The sequence below is a fragment of the Vespula pensylvanica genome, chromosome 8 (assembly GCF_014466175.1).
Source record: "Vespula pensylvanica isolate Volc-1 chromosome 8, ASM1446617v1, whole genome shotgun sequence".
NCBI classification, from domain to species: Eukaryota; Metazoa; Arthropoda; class Insecta; order Hymenoptera; family Vespidae; genus Vespula; species Vespula pensylvanica.
In genome coordinates, this window is record NC_057692.1 from 7,114,559 (window position 1) to 7,132,046 (window position 17,488).

At 32.7% G+C, this 17,488-nt stretch overlaps 1 protein-coding gene across 2 annotated transcripts in view; it reads left to right on the forward strand.

The window, feature by feature from the left end:
• LOC122631200 (protein O-mannosyl-transferase TMTC1-like) overlaps positions 1 to 17,488 on the forward strand; it is a 147,104-nt gene that overhangs the window by 82,273 nt on the left and 47,343 nt on the right. For both annotated transcript variants that reach the window (XM_043816593.1, XM_043816594.1), the window contains exon 6: positions 8,614 to 8,717. In XM_043816593.1, coding sequence (XP_043672528.1) covers positions 8,614 to 8,717 — 104 coding nt within the window. The remainder of the gene's footprint in view (positions 1 to 8,613; positions 8,718 to 17,488) is intronic.

The window sequence follows — 17,488 nt, forward strand, 5'->3', positions numbered from 1 at the left end:
GAAAAAAGGTACAGTGTATGTATATGTGTATGAGAAACGAACGTGTATGAGAAAGTGAAAAAGAAAGAGAGAAGGAGAAAGAAACTGAGTGATACCTATATAGCAATGGATAAAAGAAGAAAGAGAGAAAGAGGGTGGTTTGACTGTTGTGGTTGAATAGGGGTGAGTCAAAAATCCTCTTAGCCGACCACGCAGAATCAGTCGTGCGTAGAAGCCCTACAGGACTTTCAGACGTCCAGCTATCGCCCACTCACACTCATGGCACCCTTACGTAACATTCTCGTATCTATATATATATATGTACATATATAAATGGTATTGTTACTATTGTATTACCGACAATGTCTACATCGACAGTAGGTACGATGAATAGAACAGTAGAAAAAAAGTCGTCAGATCCGTTTACCCCTAATGTATACTGTGGACCCTTTCTACTACCATGTGCTTATGTATTCCATGTGTGAGACTTTTCTTTCTATTTCTTTTTCTCTTTTATAATCCAACTACAAAAGGCACATGTACAAGATTGACAGTCTGAATTATAACGACGAATTGAAAAAATGTTTGGCTTGCGATTTAATTTTCATTTGCAATAACGGCCAATGAAATTCACGTAGATGATTTTCAACGCGAAGAGGTATAAATAATGTGCTTAATCTCGTGCATTTAATTCATTTTCCAGTGATACAAATTACGATAGTAGTAGGTAAGCGTCACGATAAAGGAAGGTATCGGTAATCAAATATAAAAACGAGAGAGAGAGAGAGAGAAAGAGAGAAAGGGGAAGAGAGGGAAAGAGAAAGAGAAGTGAACGAAAGAGAATGAAAATCGATAAACGATTCGATGAGTTGCGAGCACCCTATCGAGTTTGTGAAAAATACGTGTCATCGACAGCCTCGGTGGTCTCAAAATTACGATGGTTGGCCGCGATAAAAATATAATTCCGCCGATAAGCACTACGTTCACCGCTGATAAATAAGTACCATTATATTCGGCTTTGCGCAACTTGTTAATGACGATTGCTTTTGGAAATACAGTATTGCATACGGAAAATCAACGTGAAATTTTAATCGAGCAACCACTTTGACGATAACCACCGACGTTCAATTTTCATTGAGTTCACTTTGAAACCTAGACTATCGAGATAGATGGATATACAATGTATATAGTTATTTTGTTCACAATCGTTTCGTTATCAAGAAGAATTGTTTATATTGTTGGAAAAAAAATGGGAGCACATTTACAAGAAAGCAACGAGGGTATCTCGATAACGTGCTAATTCAGTTAACGACACGATAATGTTACTTTTCTATCTATCTTGTACATCCCGTAGTTGAAATTAAAATTTAGCACGGACAAAAACGTAAAAGGCGCTTTAAAATTTTTACAATGCGAAGCTTTTACAATTTTTACGATTTATTTCCGAGCGACGTTATTGCATGAAGTAACTCGGTGGTTTCGATATCTACATATAAAGATAATGGAACGTTAATTGAAAATGGTAAATCGAATGGCATGTCATTGTTCAGTAACTCAATTGATATGTTAAAGATTAATATTTCTTTTTTTCATAAAATTTATCAGAGTACAAAAGAAAATTATGATCAATTATCAAAAATTAAAGTTTTCACTGATCTTTTAATTATTAATTCTCTGTCTGTATTTTGGGGATTTAAACTGGAAGTATTAAAATATTTTGAAGCTCTAGAAAAAGTATTTAATAAAAACTGTGATTCGAGAGGTACGAGATGTTTGGCTTGTAAAACCAAACGATCAAATACAATGATTAGAGAAACTTTAAAAATATATTAAATATTTAGTCAGGATACTATATAGGATGATTGCTTAATTTATTTATTTTTAATAAATTACGATGAGAAGAAGTGCGAACTTGCCCATATGATGTAAGTATTGTAATTCAAAAGAACTTTTGTTCTCTTAGGTTTTACAAATTCTTACGTGATGAATTAGATTGGACGGTGTATTCCAAATTTTTGTTTACATAAAATCATTTCTTACATAAAATCAATTTTTTAAACATAAAAGTTTAATGTTTACATAACAAAGACATAGAACAGATCAGAATATTTTTTATATCTGTGCTATAACAATGAGTTACGAGCACTGTATATCCATTAATACTTTGTCATGCCAATTAAACTAGCGACACATTTGATTTCTCTTTTTCTCCGAGAAAACAGCAGATCTTTCTTAGTTAATCCTACGCATTAGCGGACGATCTCAGTGTTCGCATCGTTAATTCTTAACGACCGATATCTTTCGTTTTTATCGTTTAACCCACCAGTCGACCGCCGATGTTTACAGCCTCTCGTGCTTCGAGTAAGTTTAACGATCGTTAACACAGATACAACTGGTCCAGAGAATTTCCCTTTACGATCACGGGAAATAAACGGCATGGCCCGAATTACGAAGCGGCTAAGATAAATTGGTATAGGTCAGGGTGACCAAAGAACGAGGTAAACCTAATTAAGAGTGGTCAACGGAAGATGTATCGTTAGATAGAAAAAATAACGAACCTTGGGTGTAATTAAGAAAAAACAGAAAGGACTTTCTTAACCCGTATCTAATTTCTTCTTAAATATATCAATTGAAAAATAGTTTATCTGCACAAAATGTATTAAAAAGAAAGAAAAAAAAGGAAAGAGAACAAGTAAATACATTCCGTCATTTATATATTCTATTTCACTGAAAAATAACTGAAAATACGTCAGTCGAAGGGAACTCGTTCTCTATGTAGGTGGATTTTCATAGACGACCGTTTGGCGAATATTTAAGAATTTTTAAACGAGTGCATTTCGAGATTCGAACTTCTATCGATAACTGGATCTATCCGATGGAGCGAATTCCGTCGGTTTTGCGAGGGGTTCTCGAGTGGTGTTGAAAATTCCGTTTGATGAAGCGAGAAGAGGGAAAGGAAAGGAAAGGGGGAGAGAGAGAGAGAGAGAGAGAGAGAGAGAGAGAGAGAGAGAGAGAGAAAGCAAAAGGAGAAGGGACGAGGAAAATCGTAATACTAGTGGTGGTAGTTAGGTAAAAGGGGCGACTTTGAATGTGTAGTTCGGAAGGTAGGAAAGTGCCGAGGTCACGAGGACCAATCACGCGTTACATCGCCGCGGCGTAATCCCTCGGGGAAGTTTACGAGGTGCTATTAAATCCTCGTGCTTTACGTATACTCGATGTTCATAGTTAAGAAACGGGCGGACTTGCGGCGTAAACCCTCATCGTAGCTCCATTGTGAATTAATTTAAACGGCTTTGTCATGCTGTATCTATGGAATAATGGATCTTTGCCAATATAAACGTTTGTTACGATGCAACATCTTCTGTTTCGCCTTTGGTTAATGCGGATTTAACTAGTGGATAATAGTATCAAGATTTGAAGTGAACGTCGTTATAAATTGTCCAAGATACTAATCTGCCCGTTTATTTTATAATAATTTAATTTTGTTCCATACCAGACGTATAATACATGAGTTATATCTATCTATATCGTATATTTAATATGAACGCGTGTAAATTATATTATCATCGCTTTGTAGTCAACTATAAATCATTTTATCGCTTGAAGGAAGTGAACGTTAATGAAGTAAAACTAAACGAAGTCGTGTCATGGCAACGTAGTAGTAGTTGAAATCCGTCGTAAGTCGATACAAAGTCCTTTCGTCGTTCAAGACGTTTCTCGTAGTACCTACTTAGGAAAGTTCCTTTCGCGTTTAACACGGACAGGACTAGAGACATGGACGTCGTGTTGTATCGAAGAAAATCATGGAAGCGTGCAAGCCAGCGTTTACTAATACACCAGACCACTGATGTAAGGGATTCGTGCGCATACACATCGTCCCTTGGTCGAACGCGATACTGAATTATGCTAATTTATGCCAGAAACGAAGAAGGTGTGCAAGCACAGACTACCCTTCATGTAGTTATCTACTACTTTATAATCTCCCTTTCTCGGTATACTCCTTTACTTTTCCCATATTTCCGTCTTTCATTTCTTAGAGTTAGATCCCATAGAAAGAACTTCTTTCTTCTTTACTTTCCTTGTAAAAATCCTTTTCCTTTCTTGTTACATTGTAATAATGGTAATGATGGAATTTCAAAAAATCTTTCATTCCTTTGATTTTTCTTATTTTTTCAGTAAGTTCTTAGTTTCTTCAGTAAGTCGTAATAAAATGGGAATTTCATTAACTGTTATTTTACGATTATTTTACTTTCATTTAACTACATCGAAGCTACGTTAAAGTTCGATAATAGTTTCTTTCTTTCGTCAAAAAATAATTTATATCAATCTATAGTTAATTAAATCGGAATCTTTTGTCGTCTTATGCACTTGTTTTTTATTAGTTTTATTAACGTTAGTAACTTTGTTAACATAGATTTTACACAATTAGTGAACGTAATCAATTGACAAATCCATTAGAGTAACACATTGTTCATCGATTGTTTGGTATGTTTATTGTTTCTCGATTGACTTACCTCTTAGCTGTTATGTGTTTACCTAGCATTACCATAAGGTACTTCAATTTACCCTTGCAGATTGTTCAACATTCTCGTGTGCGCTAATATTAGTATTACGTACGATTTGTAGCCTATTTGTTTTAATCGATTATACTCGGAAAGATTAGAAGTAGCTTCATAACTATTAATTATGAATCTATATAATAGGGTCTCAAATATCATGATATCGACAAATAAAATTTGTATATCTTTTAAATATCAATAAATAAATCGATGGTATCGTTCATCGATTCTTATTAAATATCATATATTTTTTATTTTATGACATATTTTATTTCGATAAAGGATAATCTTAAAAAGAAATTTTTCCGTACCGTGCTATGCAGATTTTCGCTTAAATTCCATTCGTTCCTTCTTATTTGCAAAGCGCATTCTAAGAAACTGGAGCAGAAAGCGTAAAAGAAATTCATGTCGCAGGCATAGAAAGAAATATACTCGGTCGATAAGCCTGAAAAAAAAAGAAGTAACTCAGTACGGATTGGCTTCAAGGAAGCCGTATGTGTCTTTTCGGAAAGGAGTGAAAAAGAGAAAGAGAAAAGCAGAAAGGTGTACGTTTCTCACTTCTACGAACATGTATATAGTGCTAGGAAACATTTTACCTCTCCAACGATTCGAAGCCGTACAACGAGAAAAGAGAAGAGAGGGTAGAAAAGGGAGAAATAGTTCCGGAATGCACCGCAAACGGCACAAAATCACCCTTCTGATATATCCAGTGCATGCACGAGAAAATAAGAACGCGAGTGTGTAATCACCGAATGATTTTCTGTCGCTTTTTAACATTTTCGCGAGCAAAAAACGAAGAGAAAAAAGAATAGAAGAAATTGAAGAACGAAGATGCGTTCTAAGAAAAAGAGAAAAGGATGTCAAAAAGAAGGGAAATTAAATGAAGTTCAAAATTTCGTTTCAGAAAAATAAAATTTGAACTAGATGAATATAATACCTTGATATAATCTAATCTTGACACAATTCGATCGTGAAATTACTAGACAATCCTCGAAACCCTAAAATTTGTTGTGAAAAAGACGTAACGTCGTTTAGTGTGTCACTGAACGTTCGTCGAAATTGAATTTTTATTCGATTCGATGCATTTTGCAGGGTCAGTCGACGTCTTGCGGCAATGTAATATGATATTCTATAAGAGTCTGTCGATAGACCAAGAAGACAACCGTGTTATAGGAAGTGTCTCACGTCCTCTCGTGTAAATGGTATAACGTGTTTTGTAAGTGTAAATGTTCAAATATGATTTTAAAACTACGTTATTAAAAGGATAATAAAAATATAAAATTCACATAAAGGATAAAACGATTTTCCCGATATCTGTTTTATCTTTTTATTTTACTATTTATGAATCATTATTATTTTTATTTATTCAACGATTGTCAATGTTTATTTTGGAATAATCTGAATACTTTGTACATGCATACTCATACACCTACATATTTAGATATACATAGATAGATAAAATGGCAAGTATATAAAAATACATACACGTCTTTTAGAAACAAATGGCTAGCAATGTCGGATAACTAAAAGGAACGAGATGTTTCACGATATATCAATATCGGTGTATATTGAAGACGATATGAATACGATTCAAGAAAACGTCGACTTTCTCCCACTTCTACGTTAGTTTTTTTTTTTTATCATTTCACTCTTCCTTGTCTTTTATTAGAATTCTCTCAAGCAATATATTTTCTCGTTATATCATTTCTTTCTTTTTCTCCAACGCTATCTCTTTATTCTTCTTTGAGATTCTCTCTTTCTTTTTACCTTTTCCTCCTTCTTTTTTCATGTTATTTTCCTCTTAGATTCTTCCCCTTCTTTCTTTTCTTTATTTTCTTTCTTTGTCCTTTACCAGTGTGTTTTCGACAGTACGTGAAAAGAGAGAGAAAGGGGGAGAGTTAGAAAGAGGGAGAGATAGTGGACAGAAAGCGAAGAAGACGAAAGAGCTGCTAACATTCGTTCCGAATTCTCAGAGTTGAAAACGGAGAGTGGTTTGCTCGAGGACGAGTCAGCCGGCTATTGGGTTAGCGAGCTACCGTGGAACGTGACGGAAATGTGACGACGAATTCTGCTGTGCCTTTGCAAGAACGTGACGACGTTTCAACGTTAGCAACGAGTCCTACGGACGAAGAAACTTGCTTGTGTTCTTTGACGTTCTCATGAAAAAATTCAGTACAGATCTTTTTTTTAAAAAGTATTTCGAGCGGCACTTTAGTATCATATATTGATATATCGATGAAGTTTAAAAAACGGAAAGATACTATCGTTCGCATTTCTTTTTTAAACATGTGAAATTTTACAATTGAAAGGATTTTTATATAAATATTAGAATTCGTTTTATAAAATATGAAAATAATGTAGAACAAAAGAAATCGTGGTTTAATTATTTATAATTAGGTATTCAATTATTTTCATATTTAGGATATGATTGTTTTCTACTTTTATTGCAAAACAAATAGAAATCGTTCTGAGAGAAATCTTGTCACTGATATTCGATATACAAGTCAACGTATGTACTTTTGCAATTCGAGCATTCGTTCAGGGATTTACAGAAAAGAGAATATCGCGATCGTGAAATACGACACTCGATTTAGATTCGTTCGATATCGCATGAATATATGTTTAGAGAGATATTATTTTTTCCCTGTTTACTGATTCACACAATTTAAATATTTTAAATATACACTAATAATTTCTTAATTTACGTATTTCCATATGATTTTTTTTTAGAATGTTAAAAATTTCAAAAGTGGTATAAAGATAATCGATCAAAATCCGCGTATGTTATAAAAATATTTATTATACGTATTCATACGAAAACAATAAAAATAAAAGTAGAGAAACGGCAATTAAAAAATCCATTGCTATTGTCCATGTGCAATATTTCTCTTGTTTCTTCCCATTTGATTTTGTTTTTTTTTTATTTCTGATATTTTTGTTATCATAACATCAGTTTTAATTTCTAGCACCTTTATTAACTTATTATTAGTATAACTAAAAATGAAGATAAAAACAAAAACCATTTCAAAAAGCAAATTTTTCTCTACATTTTCATTTATAATTTTCGTTTTATAATTTTATATTTCAAATAAATATATAAAAACACATAAAACCTTTATAAAATTCATCCGTATTAATAAAAAATAATCTTTATTATTACTATTATTGCTATCGAACAAAACTGAAGGCATATAATTTATGATGTAGTTAAAGGATCATTTTGAAGATATACGATTCGAAAAAATATTAATTCGTGATTATGGTCTATTAAACTCTTCATTTTTTTCTTCGTCCTTATAGTATTATACCGTTACATTATTCATGGAACAGATATTTTTGTTCGACTGTAACGATCGAAATTCTCTTGTATTAATTACCAGCAGGCAACGTGCGAGCTTGTTCACAGGCGAGACACACATTACGTTAAACGAATTTAAGTCACGCGAAAAGAGTTACGTGAATTGCCGTTATTTGTGAAAATATTTAGGGGTAGCCGTTAAATTGCAACGCATAAATATTACCGTTATACTGTAGTAACGTTTCACATTCGCAATTCGCATTTAACGTTAAACGAAGTAGTCTCGTTTCGAGTAGTTGTTTACGATTGGACAGACATGTACAGCGACGATACAAAAAGATAGGAAATATGCATACTCATGTGAAAACTTTGTAATCCGAGTAGAGTAAAAATATAATAATTCAAAGCATTTTATACGCAACATCTACGATGACGATATCTAAATACGTGTGTTCTGATCAGTTTAATCAAATTCGGACACTGTCAAATATTTTACAGACAAATTCAACATTTATTGTACTAACCTGACTGAGATTATTTGTCTTAAAATGTAATTATATTATTATTAATATTTATATAGTATTTATTCAATATACTTAGTTATCGAATTTTCAGTTGTATAAATTATATCAAAATTAGAAAATAATATCATTTATTTTGTTTATCAAATCTAATCATATTTTTCAGCGGAAGGCAACACATTTTTTTTCTTTTTTTTATAATAGAATGAATAAAAGGACGAAATTGAAACTGATCAACTTTTCTTTTTCTTCGCAGCTCGGGATACTTTTGGTAGTAAGGCTCGCCCTTCTTCACGGTGCTTTGCCGAAATTTTCACCACAGGATAATCCTGCAGCTTTTCATCCCTGTTTCCACGTTAGGTGAGTTATATAAAGACATATTTATATGATAATCATCAGAGATCAAAAGTTTAACGGCGGTTTTCTTCAATCTTCTCAAGCATCAAGATGTAAAATGAAAATGAAATTTCTATTTCGGGATCACAAATATTTTAAGAGGATAAAAAATATGTAGAAAATAATTTTATCTCACTGTATCATCGAATTGATAAAAATCTATGGTTGGATAGTGCATGAATTTAAATATTCGTTGCTATGCGTGTTAAAAAGCATGGACTGTAAAACGAACGATATTTGAAAGTTTTACTAGATTCTTTTTTTTCTCTTTGATTGCTCGCTCAAAAAGCCCTTTTGGATCAGTACTACTTCGTGAGGTTTAAACCGAAAAAGCGTTCTTTGCCAACTTCTCCACTTCTGATGCCCGTTTCTGACCGACTTAGAAGAGGAAGAATCAAACTCTTTTCCACTCGAGGCGTCGCCTTCACTTCTCAAAGAGAGCCTAGAATTTCTTCTACAACTTTTACGAAAATATCTTAGTAAACCACTCGAAACGCAAGTGGCCGGGAGTATACGATATCCGTACAATTTTACGAACTTCGATCAGTTTTTTCTGATTTCGAACGAAACTTTTATCTTTCTTTCGCTTTAAGGATGCTCCAAGAAGAGGAGTAACGTTTGCATGAAGTCTAGGATATTCATTAGAGCATGGATAATAAAAAATTAAAGCAATATGAATTAGTCTTGGGAAAATTTCCATCAAAGATTTTGTTAGTTACGAAAAAGTATAATTTTTATTTGAAAGACGGATAGAAAGTCGTATTTCAAACTTTCTTGATTTTTCTTACAATCTTTTATCACGATCATCCTTTCCGTCGTCAGTTCTTTTTCCTTGATTTTACAACTCGACCGGTCAGGTAGAAAATAAATTCCATTCGTCTTCCGATCGATCTAATGGCGAAGCGAGAGTACGATTCTCGCCATCTACCGGGAATAGCATCTCTTTTCGACTTATTCTGTATATTATAGCTTCAACTTTTCGACTCACACGAACGAGCATGGGAAAAGATTCAAAAATACGATTAGATTTTACGCATCGACGAACGTGTCCGAGGAATCCGATTTCGATTTATTCCAGTCGTCCAGCTATACCCACTCTCTTATTTCCCATATATATTGCCTCCTGTTTTGGGAATCTTAAAAGAATGCTATTCGTGAGTTATTACAATTCGTTGAGCGGATTAGTTTTTGTATTACGTTTTATAGTGAGATTCATTCAGTCTGATAATATTGATCAGTGAGACGATCGAGAATCTCATAGCGAATTATTTTTAATAATAAAATAAATAAATCTTGCAAGTAGATAATAATAAAAAGAACAATACTATAATCTAAAAAATATATTTATTAAACGATAGACCACCTAATTATAAATAATATCTGATAAAAAGCGTATTTAACTTTGTATTGATGATTTTAATTGCACGATAAAATGAAAGATCGGATCGTTCGTTTATAAAGCAATACGCAACCCCGTATCGTTTTCCGATCGCCCACGATCAGTTCATAGCGATTTACGAAAACATGTGGCTACTTTGTCCGAAAGATGAATTGCAGTTACGTGAGGAGAAACTTTCTCGTCGACCGCTTTGAGGAATCTGCAATATTCGGAAATCGAAGCTCGACAAAATATCGAGGTCTTTAGTAATGTATAACGGATACTTGAAGGATCAAGAATTTCTTGTCTTTTTATATATTTTTTATCTTTTTCTTTATTTTGGCAGAATTTTTCCCGCAGTAGAATTATTTTATTAAATCCCATCAAGATAAATGTGAATTGTTCGCAATCTTATTGTCAAACATAAGATTGTAATTAATCATTCAACGTCTCACGATCAACAATCAAATTTTTTAATATATTCCATTTTTTTTTATAATTTATTCAAGGTATTCAATGCAAAGATCAATGCTCCCTGGGACAAAAGGATCAATCAGAAAAATAAAACGAGAATTTCGAATTTCAAGATTACATATAACGAGTAGAGGGGTGAATTCGTTCGATATTTTTAGCATATTGAAATATTATTTCGTTCCCTCCTAACCGTTTCGTCCTATCAGCGTCGTATCGATACTCCTCCCAGCGCATTGTTCGCTCTTATTATTCTTCTTTCTACCCTTCAATCGATTCTCTTTACCAAATCTCGTCGAAACCCTCCACCTTCCAACTCCTCTCTTCTTTCCTTTCGTCAGATCCACTAGAATATTATACGAAATACTTTCCCTCTACTTTCTAGAAACTGGTTCGGAATACTTTATGAGATGTATAATTCGGTCGCATGTAGCAACCTTTTTGCAGAATTTATGATTGCTCTAGTCTACGACATGTTGCTTTCAAAGTGTTGGATATTTGACCTTGCAAAAAGATCACAAATGTTACATGTCTTCTTAGGATACCCTAGCGAGTCACTACATTCTCAGCCATGTTCTTCTATCTCTTTTATATATGTATGTACACCTATGTTCGTTTGGTCTTACATTTCGTTAGAAGAAGAATGTAACGTCTATCTAGCTCTTCTAAAAAGTAGATATACATTATTTTTTCACAATCAATAGATAACTTAAAGTTGGATTAAATCCTTTGTCTTTGCGTTTATATATCATTTTGTGTGTCATTGAATCATAACTATATTTTCGTGTAATTTGTAATATCGTGAGTAAGATCGAATTAAAATAATATATAAGACTAGTATTATTCGTAAAAGTAAATAAGATCGCGAATAAGATATAGAGATGTTAGATTAAAGCGTTATAAATAACTTTAATTTCAATATTTTAAAGAGATATCTACTGTCAACCAAAATGACTAGTTAAAGTTAAAAAAGTCTTTAATATAAGACATTAAACATTTTTTTTATTATTCCGTCTCAAATTTCTATCTATTTTTATGACGTTTTTTTGAATTTTCATAAACTTTGTTGAAAATAAACTTTAATAGATCTTAATATACCTATGTTTTCGTTGAAAATAAACTTAGAAGAGACGTAATTACTGCTATTGGTCGATATATGCAGTTAAAATACTTAGCAATTTTTAGACAATTCTCGTTTATTTTAAACTCCTGTTGTTTAGAAGTAATAAAAATTGAAAACGTCGTATTTGAAAACAACGAAACTAGCATTTATGACGACTAGCTATTACTAACATAAAAGCTAACGTCTGCGATTTTTCCGGAAGATGTATATCTTTTTTTATATATATCATGTTTAAATTTTCTATAATCTTGAACGACATTTATATGACATTTACATTATATTTACTTTTCTTTGACAACATAACAGATATCCGATTGAATACATTCTTACATATATGTAGATATCATAAATAGTATCGATAGATAAAATGAATTTTGGAGGTTCGTATACAAGGAACATTCCCTTGAGAGGATCGTTATTAGAATAAAGTATTACCTCGTTGTGATACCCGAACGAATACCCCTGACTTACCATGAATACTAACCAACGAGGACTTGAAGCGTTCTCGCTTTAGAGACTACATGGAGAGAAATGAAGGGGGAGAAAATAGTGGATACATGAAGTATTATATGTGGTGTATTGGGTTGATCCCTTGAGCTTGTTAAAGGGCTACGTTAAGGTGATCCTACACACTAACGCAGTTTTTACATAATGATTAATTCTAGAGCATTTATCCTGTTTTTTTCTTTTTCTCTTTCCCTATTCTTCTTTCTCATACTCTATTCTTTATCGTGTTCATAGCCGTATATAATGATATCACTAATACCCTTTGCATTACTATACACGCATCGTTTTTACGTATTCCGCAGTAGCTTTGCGTAAAATATTAATGATGATAAGCGCATCGTCTACTAGGAAATATGCTCGACGCGCTACATTTCTCTCCCTTTCTCTCCTTCTCTTTCATCTCTTGGTGTTTCGAGTTTGCTGTTTCATCTAGCAGGTCGTCTTTATGGAGGTACGTTTCCTATTAGGTATTTCCAACTTCTACGATTCTCCATCTTTAGTCAACTTCATTGTGGTACATGATGTATTATACATGGGAATATGAATGATTAGGTGCAATGGTATAACTAAAGTTAAAGCACTTTCAGATTTATTGTATAAGTCGTTGAGATCGTTGATAATCGTTGATAATTAAACGATGGTTTTCCTTTAATCGTTTTGATAATATTTATGTTATAAAATGAGAATGCCAATGTACCTGAAAAGCGTTAAATAAAAATGTCACTTTATTTTCCAAGAATAGAAAGTTATAGTTATAGTATAGTAACAATTTAAATCTTTCCGTTACAACATACCAAAACTCATTACATTGGCCAAAACTTATTTCCTCTTTTAAACTCGATGAGTCTCATAGGAAATAACTATAAGAAGTTAATTTTCTCAGCTAAAAAATCGAGTTTTACATCTAACTTGGTAACGGTGAAAAACTTAAAAATGTACAATCATGCTATATCATTATAGTCGATTAATCATATAGATTCACTTTGAAAATTCAACAATTTTTGTGAACAGCGATTAAAATAAAACTTAAACGAAAAACAGACGTTTAAAATACTATTTATTATTTTTGCAATATTAACGTATAAGCTTTAATAGTAACATTAAATATTAAGTAAAACCCTTCATATTTCGCAAGACGTATAAAGTTTATTTTTTTCTTTAACTGACCGAGAACATTCATTGGAATTTATATCGCATTGTAACTCGAAAATTCCTCTCTACGTTTGCTCGTCCGAAGATTTATAACTTTGGGAAGGTTTAGCTCGGAGACACTGTAAAATATATTGCAGAGCGAAAGAAGTAATGCGATAAACGATTTACATAACTTTTCTCGTAAAAAGTTGCTGAACTTTTTACTCAGGTTACGTATTTAATATCTGCTTTTTTAAAGACATATGCGGCAAACGAAAGTCTCTCTGCCTTGTGTATTGCTGTTACTATGAATAAATTCGTTCTCATAGTAAATTTATACGTATATAAATCAATTGGTTGGTAATGCAGCTTAATCCACCGCATTTTATCCACATAAATAATTTTAATGGTTTAACCGTAAGTACGTATTGTTATTTTAATAATCGAAAAAAATATTTTTGAATAATTAAATTTCGAGAAAGAATATAACATCGATTTTATTTTAAACAATACGCCTCTTGATTTTGCAATATATTGTTTTATTGATAAGTAATAATTTTACCAATCAAGTTGAATATATTGCGTTCGACATGAGATTTTCAATGATATAGAGTATTTCGTCGATAAAGAGCATTTCGGATTTCGAGAGATACATTAATTTTTCTGACAGTATTGATAAAGTACCCCTCGTAGCCTAGATTGAAACACTACGCAATTTTGTCGACACTTTATCTTACCATTAATGATTTTAACAATTGATGTAAAATAATTATATAATTATTTTATACCATATAAATTTATTTTTCACATAATACGTTCACCATCAATTGCGTATATAATTCTTATTATATATTACGCATCACGATGAAATATGATTTTGGATGTGTCATAAACTTAATAAGATATCAAAACGTCTGAACAAAGCTTTTACAAACTTCTGTACTTTCACGTCGTATTTGTAGTTAGAAAGCAATTAATAAGAAATAATTGCTTTCCATGACGTTAATCGGTTCTATACGTATAAACGATAAAAGCATTTCAATCTTAAAAATAATTTACCACGATTTTCTTAATGATTCTAACCAGTTAAGAAGACAGTTTTGTTCTGGCAAAGAGCGAAACAGAAACATTATGATTTCTAAGGATTAGAATCAGCTTGGATACTCATTTTTCGTATGTATAAATGTTGGATCGTGGCGACGTGGTGTCGTAGGATAGACATGACATAGGTATTTCAGTCCCTAGCTCAAAGCAGGTTCCATTAGAAAGACAGAGCGTCAATAGGTGAAGAGAAAAGGGGATTTACTTTGAGAACAGACCGAAGTTTTCTCGTAAATTACGTGCCATCGGGAGCAGAGCTTCGAGCTTCGGATTCCAATCGTCAACGTGATCCTGTCGGAAGAAGAAGAAGGAGGAGTAAGAGAAAGGAGAAAGAAGAAAGGAACCTCGCGTCGTACTAGCGTTGTCCTTACCAATCGATCGGTTGATACCACAACAGCAGCCTTTTCTCGATCATCCGAAGTTAACTCTTGAGGACGTTCAAACCGCGGATCCATTTTCGTTGGCTCGCCTCATCGTCGAACAATTAATTCTCGTTGCCCTTCGAAAGTTTCACGATAAAACGAACGGCCCACGATCTTCTCGCAAGCTTGAAATCGAAGAAAGTTCCTTCTCAAACCATTTATCAGTTTAAGGTGTCTTGTAAGTGTATCGTGTTAACCCGACTCTGCTTATCCCACTATCCACAAAGAACAGAGTGAAAGAAGAGAAGAAAAGCTTTCGAAACCATTACTGAATCGATCTCCGTAAATTCGTTCTTAGTAACATCGTAAAAAAAAGTTATCTCGCAAGATCGTAGTACATCTGTAGTTTTAAAAAGAACTCGTTAAACCTATACCAGACGGATAGATGTTCTGATCTTTTTTTTATAGATTTTCAGAAAATATTATTACTTTCAAGATCGTCAATAGAGTGAATATAGTTTTTTTGTTATCTATCCTCATCTTGTCTTATCGCATTGAAGCTGTTTAACTTGGAAACGTGTTTCAAAATTGGTGTATAGTAAAAAGATTCTCCTATTATTTTCCTCTTAAATGTTTATATCCAAGTGATATCTACAGATAAGTATTTCTTACACTCGAATGTCTCTGTATGTGTTTTTTCTCTTTTCTTTTTTTAAACGTCAAAAGCATAAAGCAGTGGATATTTCAGATTTTCGTTTTAGTGTCTTTTTTCTCAACTGGTGGAAACGTTACTTTGTTATTTCAAAAATGTACATAAAATGCTAAACGAATGGTAAATAAAAAGAAGAAAAAAAGGATTAAAGATAGACAAGGAAAAAAAAAGAAGTGGAAAAAGAGTCAAGCACGTAAAAAAGTAGAAGGGACATTAAAATCATAAGAGACTGTAAAACCGTTTTTCACGTTAACTCAAGGACCCGACGGATTTACGATTTCAACTATATTTTTACGCCTATGCAACTACCAAAGCCGACACCGTCACGCTCAGTTAATACCACTAGTCAACTACGGATATACTGAGCTTCTTTTTTGCTATAAGCACGTTCAACCCTCCTTCCTTACGGATAAGGATGAACTTTGTGTACTTCCCCACTCGCAATTTATGCTTCATTCAAGCACCTGCTTACAGAACTGGTAGGAATGCCAGGCGTCGGGGAAACTTCGTCTACGAGTTTATCGTAAAGATTCATGGATAATATACATCTAGATGCCTATAATTAGCATTGTTCACGGATTGTCTAGACAAGTTTCAGTTGAACGATATGTTCTAAATCTTATCTAATTCTAAAAATTAATAGATAAAATATAGATTTATAAAATATAGATCATATTTAATGAACGGGTTAATCTCAAATTTTATTAAACTATAAGTACGAATTAATTTATGAAAAAATAGTTTTACGCGTTGATGACATAGTAAACATCGTACTGTTTGTAAACACATACGTTATTGCCATTGACGTAGTTAGCCTGAAAATTATATATTGTTCCCAAGATCATCAAACTCTTGAATGGAAATTAATTTAAACGAGAGTTACTTTTTGTATATTGCGAAATATACTTGCGAAGTATAATAACATAATAATATATGCTTAAGATTGTTATGATACACTGAGTTTACTAACGAGTCATGCTATGTGATATGTTAGAGTTCTGCTTTGATAGATACTCTAACTTGCGTCTTACGATGTTATTTTGCGACTTTAGATGCGACTTGTGTTGCGACTTGAGAAGATTCATTATCTGCCAAGATGGATGAAATAATTAAATGAAAAAAGGGAAAGGCCTATCCGGATAGTTTGTTTAGAATGTCTAAATAATCCCGTGCGATTTCTCGTTCGAATTGACAACAGGGGTAAACGTAAATTAGTTTATTTTTGGTTAAATAAAAGTTTTATCTTTGATATACTATTTTAGAAGTGAATATGTAAGTAATAATCACTTCCAATAATCTTATTATCTTAAACTAATAGATTAGAGATTAATAAATTAGAATAAGTAGAAAAGTTCTTTGAATACAATGTAATAACGTTGTAAATTAAAGCTGTGTCTTCATTTAAACAATTAAGCGAAGTATTTCTTGCCAACCCTTGTTGTTTAGTGTTCTAAAACATTTCCAACAAATATCAACTTATAGAAACATTTTGTTCAAACTGAAGCAATATAATGTGAAACATTTGTGTTTCGTTTTGGTTTTAAGACTACATTTGCGCACACACGAGGTGTATTTGTTTCTGTTGCCGCGTGTTTCCTATTTTTCTTTGATCTTTACCGCTCCGAATGGAAATAGGAAACAAGCAGCGACATTTGTTATCGGCAACGAAAACACCAAAGAAACCTGGAAAAACATTCGACAACAGGCGGTGATTTTTCAAAATACATGAAATATCAACAAAAAGTATGTCTTTGTCGCTTTAGAAAGAATGTAGCTTAACGATATGTCTTTCTCGACGCAAGAGTTGAGTTCGGGATTTACTTACCAATAGAACGCATAGATATATGCGTTATCTGGTAGAATTTTTAATGAGAATAAAGATCTTAAATCAACGATGAAAGATATCATTAAAAAAATTTATTTCAATTTTTTGTATTCAGATGTTTTACT